The sequence below is a fragment of the Protobothrops mucrosquamatus genome, unplaced genomic scaffold, assembly GCF_001527695.2.
Source record: "Protobothrops mucrosquamatus isolate PMUCROS unplaced genomic scaffold, P.Mucros_1.0 scaffold3262, whole genome shotgun sequence".
NCBI classification, from domain to species: Eukaryota; Metazoa; Chordata; class Lepidosauria; order Squamata; family Viperidae; genus Protobothrops; species Protobothrops mucrosquamatus.
Window position 1 is genome coordinate 19,998 of NW_015389254.1, and position 7,487 is coordinate 27,484.

At 49.3% G+C, this 7,487-nt stretch overlaps 1 protein-coding gene across 1 annotated transcript; it reads right to left on the reverse strand.

Annotated features, from left to right (window-relative positions):
- Positions 1-2,938: 2,938 nt before the first annotated feature.
- Positions 2,939-5,282, reverse strand: LOC107297370 (C-C motif chemokine 3). The gene is made up of 4 exons (XM_015826734.1): positions 5,163-5,282; positions 4,955-4,990; positions 3,813-3,924; positions 2,939-3,131 (listed from the first exon to the last, which is right to left on the reverse strand). Exons 1-4 carry the CDS (start codon positions 5,224-5,226, stop codon positions 3,044-3,046), a joined length of 300 nt encoding a protein of 99 aa, XP_015682220.1. The 5' UTR covers positions 5,227-5,282; the 3' UTR covers positions 2,939-3,043.
- Between the last annotated feature and the right edge of the window lie 2,205 nt (positions 5,283-7,487).

Here is a 7,487-nt window from a genome sequence, read left to right on the forward strand (position 1 = left end):
CACCGGATCACAAGGGGGAGCATCACAGCAGCCCCTGCCCACCTCATGGAGGAGCAAGGAAGCAAAGGGCTGGACTAGAGGACCTCTAAGGCCCCTTCCGACTTTGTTATTCTATGTTATGGTTTATTTTGGGAAAAGGGGTTGTGGCTGGTTGGGGACCAATGCAGAATCGTTTTCGTACGCAAAGAAATCCCACTTTAAAGTATGAAGATTAGTGATACATTTAAAGGGACAATAAAGTTATTATTCTATCCGGTTCTTCTATTCTGTTCTCCGCCTCGGCAACTTGAAGCAGTGCGGACTTCAACTCCCAGAATTCCACAGCCCACAAAGGCTCCTGGGAGTCGAAGTCCACTCTTTTTCCAGTCGCCCAGGTGGAGAAACTGGGGCCCAGGGGCTCCCCTCCCGCCTCTCCACTGGGGGGGGGCTCCTTTCCCTTCCGCTCCTCCCCCGGGGTCTCCTTCCACAGAGGACCCCGGAGGTCACGTGGTTACACTGGGGGGGTCCTGTGGACAGGTGGGGGAGGGGCAAAAGCGGTTTATTTTGGGCTAGTAAGTCGAAGACCCCTCCACAGAATTTCCGCCTTCTCCCTTGAAGGGGGCCTTGTCGTCTGAGAAAGGAGGGGGGGCAACCAGAAAAACTTACAATATTCAATGGTGAAAAAAGCAAGGTTCTACATTTAGGCAAGAAAAACCAAATGTACAGGTATAGTATAGGGGGTACCTTGCTCAATAGTAGTAACTGTGAGAGGAACCTCGGAGTCCTAGTGGACAATCCCTTAAATAGGAGCCAGCCGTGTGCTGCAGCTGCCAAAAAGGCCAACACAGTGCTGGGCTGCATGAACAGAGGGAGAGAATCAAGATCACATGAAGTATTAATACCACTTTACAATCCCTTGGTAAGGCCACACTTGGAATACGGCATCCGGTTTTGGTCACCACGATATAAAAACGATGTTGAGGCTCTAGAACAGTGATGGCGAACCTTTTAGAGACTGAGTGCCCAAACTGCAACCCAAAACCAATTTATGCATCGTCGGGTGCCGAGTGGGTGTGGCCCATTGGCTGGGTGTGGCCAATTGGGTGGGCGTGGCCCATTGGGTGGCCATGGCTGCAGTGGTAATCGCAGACTGGGTGGGACTAAAAAGTTCAATCAATCAATTCCAACTTTGCAAGGTCTTTTTTTTCCCCGTGAGAAGTTTAAATTGATTGATTGAACCTTTTTTTTTTTTGCACATGGCAGCGGAGGCCTAAAGCGAAAAGGTTTTATAAAAAACAAGCTGAAGGCCTAGGACTGGGGCAACAGCGCAAGTGCCCACAGAGAGGGCTCTGAGTGCCACCTCTGGCACCCGTGCCATGGATTCGCCACCACTGCTCTAGAAAGAGTGCCGAGAAGAGCAACAGAGATGATTAGGGGACTGGAGGCTAAAGCATATAAGGAACGGTTGCTGGAATTGGGTCTGTCTAGTTTAACGAAGAGAAGGACGAGGGGGGACAGGATAGCAGCGTTCCAGTATCTCAGGGGCTGCCCCAAAGAAGAGGGAGTCAAGCGATTCTCCAAAGCGCCTGAGGGCAGGACAAGAAGCAACGGGTGGAAACTAACCAAGGAGAGAAGCAACCTGGAACTAAGGAGAAACTTCCTGACAGTGAGAACAATTAACCAGTGGAACCACCTGCCTCCAGAAGCGGCGAATGCTCCAACACTGGAAGTTTTTAAGAAGAAACTGGACAGCCATTTGGTATCTGGTATAGGGTTTCCTGCCTGAGCAGGGGGTTGAACTAGATGACCTCCAAGGTCCCTTCCAACTTCGCCCCACTAAACGCACCACTCGTGGGGTTGGGGCAAGGCAACTTCAGTACTCTGGACTTCAACTCCCAGAATCCCCCAGGAAGCCAGTCTGATTCGGGGCCTCCCAGGGTAAGGGTGGGGGCAGGGTCTGCTATCCGCCTTCTGGAGCGCCCCCCCTCGACCCCACCCCCACCCCCTGGTTCCCAGGGCCCCTTCTCATTCTGAAGAGACCCTAAAACCCAGCCCAGCCTGCTGAATTTCACTGGTGGCCTGGAGGAGGGGGGTGGGGGTGGGGTGTGTGGATGCAGATATTCCAAGTTTTCCTGGTTGCCCCCCCTCCTTTCTCATACGACAAGGCCCCCTTCAAGCGAGAAGGCGGAAATTCTGCCGAGGGGTCTTCGACTTACTAGCCAAAGAGAAACCCCTGTTGCCCCCCCCACCTGTCCACAGGACCCCCCCCAGTATAATCACGTGACCTCCGGGGTCCTCTTTGGAAGGAGACCCCAGGGGAGGAGCGGAAGGGAAAGGAGCCCCCCCCAGTGGAGAGGCGGGAGGGGAGCCCCTGGGCCCCGGTTTCTCCACCTGGGCAACTGGAAAAAGAGTGGACTTCGACTCCCAGGAGCCTTTGCGGGCTGTGGAATTCTGGGAGTTGAAGTCCGCACCGCTTCAAGTTGCCGAGGCGGAGAACAGAGTAGAAGAACCGGATAGAATAATAACTTTATTGTCCCTTTAAATGTATCACTAATCTTCATACTTTAAAGTGGGATTTCTTTGCGTACGAAAACGATTCTGCATTGGTCCCCAACCAGCCACAACCCCTTTTCCCAAAATAAACCAGAACATAGAATAACAAAGTCGGAAGGGGCCTTAGAGGTCCTCTAGTCCAGCCTTTTGCTTCCTTGCTCCTCCCCAGCTAGGGAGGGCTTTTCAGAGATGGGGGATGCAACCCCTCCCTCCCTCCTCCCCCCTTCTCTGGGCATGAGGTGGGCAGGGGCTGCTGTGATGCTCCCCCTTGCGATCCGGTGGGCTGACTTTGCTACTTCCACAAAATTCAGGCTTTGGAGCTTCCTCAAACCAGATTACGCCCCCCCTCCCCCTTGCAAGCCTAATTCCAATGGGTGGCAATAAACAGAAGGCACTCTGCACATGCTTCAGCAAACAGTACTCCCTTTAATAATGGTTTCTCCTTTGGTCAAAACTGGTTATGGGCCTCTGTCGATGGGGGAGACATGCTCTCTGCTTGCACGGAGGCTGTTCAAGGCGGGGTGAGGTCATGGATGCGATCCTGGACCCATTTTTCTGACGGATCGGCACAGGTCTTTATGCCTCTTTTTGTGACGAATCTGCAAAGGAAATGTCTGCATGTCATGTAATGTAACTACATGTAAGGGAACACCGCATATCTGCAGAAATGCACATGACCCAAGACAGAATGTCTCCAGAATGTATATGGGTCAGTATAAAAGAAAACAAAAGTGACATTGCCATAGGTGTATGCTACAGGTCACCCAACGAAGCAGAAGAAATAGATGGACTCTTTGCTAATCAATTAACAATGATATGTAGGAAACACACCACAGTAGTAATGGGAGACTTCAACAAACAGATTCCTAACCAACCGAGCCAACAACTTTGTCACCCAAAAGGTGGAGGAGGGAACTAGACGTAAAGCCACACTGGACCTAATTCTTAGTAGTAGGGAAGAAGTGATAGAGGGAGTTGAAATTGGAAGAGCCTTGGGCGAGAGTGACCACGTCATGCTGGAATTCAATATAATGCAAACACAAGCAATAGAAAATAAACCAACCAGTGTCTTAATCAAGACTACGGTTTAGCCCAGTGTGTCTCCACCTTGGGCCAAGCTGACTGGGGAATTCTGGGAGTTGAAGTCCACCCCTCTTAAAACGCCCAAGACTGAGACCTACTTAGTGAGCAATTTGGTGAGAAGGAAGCTTAGAGGGTCTCCTGAACCTCTTGCAAGGCTGAGCCCAGAAGACCCTCAACAGCCATTCTGGGAAACTTACACGACGCCCGGCTGGCTGCATCTGCCGTTGGTGTATTCAAAAGATTTCAACAGGCTCAGCGGGATGGGACGTGTCACGAAGTCAAAGCAGCAATAGGTGGGCCCAACATCCACTGGGGAGGGAAACAGAGAAGGAGTGATGGATGCCACACCATGGGGTGGAGAAGCTCTCTTCCCCCCCCCCCTCCCTGTCCTGGGGTGGGCAGGAAACTCTCCGGTGTAAGATTTACAGCACAAGAGCAACAAAGACGATTAAGGGGCTGGAGGATAAAATATATGTGAGGAATGGCTCCAGGATTTGAGTATGGCCAGTCTAGAGAAAAGTAGGGGGCACATGACATCAGCGTTGCAGTATTTGTGGGGCTGCCACAGAGAAGAGGGGGTCACCTTATTCTCCAAAGCGCCTGAAGGCAGGACAAGAAGCAACGGATGGAAACTAACCAAGGAGAGAAGCAACCTAGAACTAAGGAGAAACTTCCTGACAGTGAGGACAATTAACTGGGGGAACAGAAGTTGCCTTCAGACGTTGTGGAGGCTTTGAAGAAGAGACTGGACAACCACTTGTCTGAAGTGGTATAGGTAATGTCTCCTACTTGAACAGGGGGCTGGACTAGAAGACCTCCAAGGTCCCTTCCAGTGCAACGACTCTGTTTTCTGTGTTACAAAAAGGGGCAGAGGGTCTCCACAGACCCCACAGGAAAGGTCTCCCTTGTGGACTCCACACGACTTGTTTTCATGTGTGGATCGGACTGACCACACCAGGTCTGGATGAGCCTCCCAGCTGGAGACCTCCCCTGCCCTGAGCAAGGATGCTGTTCAGCTCAGAGCCTTCCTCAAAGCTGGCCTGGGGTCCTGGGGGTCCCCAGCTGTGCCCCATTACATGGCTCCTCTTATGGGGAGAGGGGTGCCTGCCCTCTCTCTAACACCCCCCCCAAGGACCATCTTGGGAAGGATGGGGGACCCTGTCTTTAACTGCCCGTCTCCACCCTGGTCCGGCCCAAAGACATCGCAGTGGGGCAGAAGACCCCCAGGGCTCTCCCCAGAGGAAGGGGCTGGGCTAGGGCCACAGGGCGTCGCTCAGGGTCAGTAGCCAGATTGGGGGAGGTTTTGTTACGCTGAAAAGGGGAGGAAAGAGAGACTTACCATTCTTGTAGTCGGGCTGGACCGCAGGGATTGCACCTGAAAGAGAGAGATGGGGGGGCATTGTGACTCCCCCAATTCCCCCCCTTCCCCCATGGCTGAGAACTGAGGTGCCCCTGCTAGAAGGAAGCCCTCTAGACAATCGCCGGGGCCCTCCGGAGGGTTGCAAGAGAGGGGGGGCTGGAGAAAGCCAAGCGGATCAGAGACTCACTGAGACCCTCCACAGCCAGGGTGATGGAGACCACCAGGAACAGAAAGGCGAAGAGGGTCTTCATCTTCAGAGATGGGAGGGAGAGCAGCTCCAGTCTTATCTCGGGGGTATCGGCACTGGGCGCCCAACGCCGCTCGGCTTCCAGATGCCTCTTTATAGGAAGTGGCAGCTGCAACTGTGGGAAACACGTGGGGGGCTCCCCCACCAGGGCGTGACCACAAAGCTGTGGGGCCAGGGAGGCTCCCGGATGCTGTGAAGGAGCATTTTGCACAAAGTCTTGACTTGCATCACCCTGGAAGGTCAGGAAATTTATTTTAAGATAGCACCCACCCACCCACCCACCCATCCATCCATCCATCCATCCATCTACCCACCAGAGTCATAAAAGAGCCAAGGTTGCCTACCCCTGGTCTAGGCCGACAATAATAACTAGATCTAAACATAGATAAGGAGGGGGAAAAAGGTGTTTAATCCATATCCATTAATGTTAATGGTCTCAACGCTCCAATTATTATTATTATTATTATTATTATTAATTTAATTTATATCCCGCCCTTCTCCTTGCGGACTCAGGGCGGCTAACAACCAGATAAAACACTAATCCCCAGAACTACAATATTAAAAACATAAGTAAATAAAATAAAAAGGAAAAAGTTTTCTGTCAGAAAAGTCAGATTTAATTTTTTTTAAAAAAGGCTACCATGGCATGGTTTCCGTTGCCATTTTGATCTTTTTTGACCCCCTCCTTGCAGACACCCCTGGACCTTTTTAGCTGGAATAGAAAACGCCCTAGAACAGCGTGGCTCACCCTCAGGGACTATAAGATGGGAGGACTTCAACTCCCAGAATGCACCGGGCAGCATGCCGGACTGCTTGGAGTGAGATAATACCAATAGGCTGATGATATCCAGGTTTTATCTCCACCGCAGACGGCCCGGGTGGCGGTTGTGTCTCAGCGCCTGAGGGGGGGGCTGGGGGGGCTGCAGCAACTTCAGCTCAAGCGAGCGAGACCGAGGGGCTCTGAGTTCTTGGACCTCCCATCCCTGGTCTTGGAATGGGGGGGGCGTTTCCAAACAAGGCATGAGGAGGGCCCATGGCTGGCTGACCCCCCAGGGGCCCTCCACGGACACCCCTCCACGGAGACCCGGCAGGGGCCAGGGGTTCGCCTCGGGTCCTCCGCCCTTCCAGCTCTTCATGAATGGTTCAGCGGGTGGAGGAGAGGCTGGCCCGTTTAGCCAATCGCACAGAATGGGGTAATAATAATAATAATAATAATAATAATAATAATAATAATAATAATAATAATAATAATAATAATAATAATAATTATTATTATTATTATTATTATTATTATTATTATTATTATTATTATTATTATTATTATAGGAGTCAGTAGAAACATTAGAAAATTTGTGCAAACATCGATGGCACAATGGAAGACACAGTTGCAGATCAATGGTGAGAGTCTGGGAGAGGTTAACATCAAGAGAGGAATATTTTTCTTTAAAAAAATTTTTTTTATTAATAAAATAGTTAAAACAAAAAAGGACATAACGTGACGTTCCAGTATATATACTCCTAACAATTTGTTCCTTGTCATACATATAATTCCTAATCTCTATATCTACATATTTTCCTATATAATACAGTCTCAAATTTGTTTCTCTATATACTAGCATACAGTTTTATATTCCACAATCTTAACACTAACTTAAAACCCAAACAATTCTCCTTGACTCGTGCCAGCAATACAATTTGTCCCAGATTTCAAAATAGTCCGTTTCTATCTTGTCCTTTAATTCCATAGTGAGCCTCTCCATATCAGCACACGATAAGATTTTGTATAAAATCTCTTCTTCTGGTGGAATTTCTTTGTTCCTCCAGTTTTGGGCGTAGGCCAATCTGGCAGCCGTGAAAATAGGTAACATCAAGTAGAGTGCCCCTTTATCGTATTTCTGCATGATGATACCTAGTAAGAAGAGTTCTGCTTTTAGCTCTACCTCTGTCATTAGTATTTCTTCCAGCCATTTTTTAACATTGTTCCAAAAGTCACGGGCTTTTGAGCACTCCCACCACATATGATGATGATGATGATGATGATGATGATGATGATGATGATAACAATAATAATAATAACAATAACAATAATAATAATAATAATAATAATAATAATAATAATAATAATAATAATAATAATAATAATAAAGTTGGAAGGGACCTTGGAGGTCATCTAGTCCAACCCCTTGCTCAGGCAGGAAACCCTATACCCTTTCAGACAAATGGCTGTCCAGTCTCTTCTTAAAAACTTCCAGTGTTGGAGCATTC

Excerpts from the sequence above, each read along its gene's own strand:
- LOC107297370 (XM_015826734.1), bottom strand. The coding sequence starts at position 5,226 with ATGAAGACCCTCTTCGCCTTTCTGTTCCTGGTGGTCTCCATCACCCTG. Across the intron at positions 4,991-5,162 it reads CCTGGCTGTGGAGGGTCTCA|GTGCAATCCCTGCGGTCCAG; the intron begins GTGAGTCTCTGA and ends TCTCTCTTTCAG. Across the intron at positions 3,925-4,954 it reads CCAGCCCGACTACAAGAATG|TGGATGTTGGGCCCACCTAT; the intron begins GTAAGTCTCTCT and ends TTCCCTCCCCAG.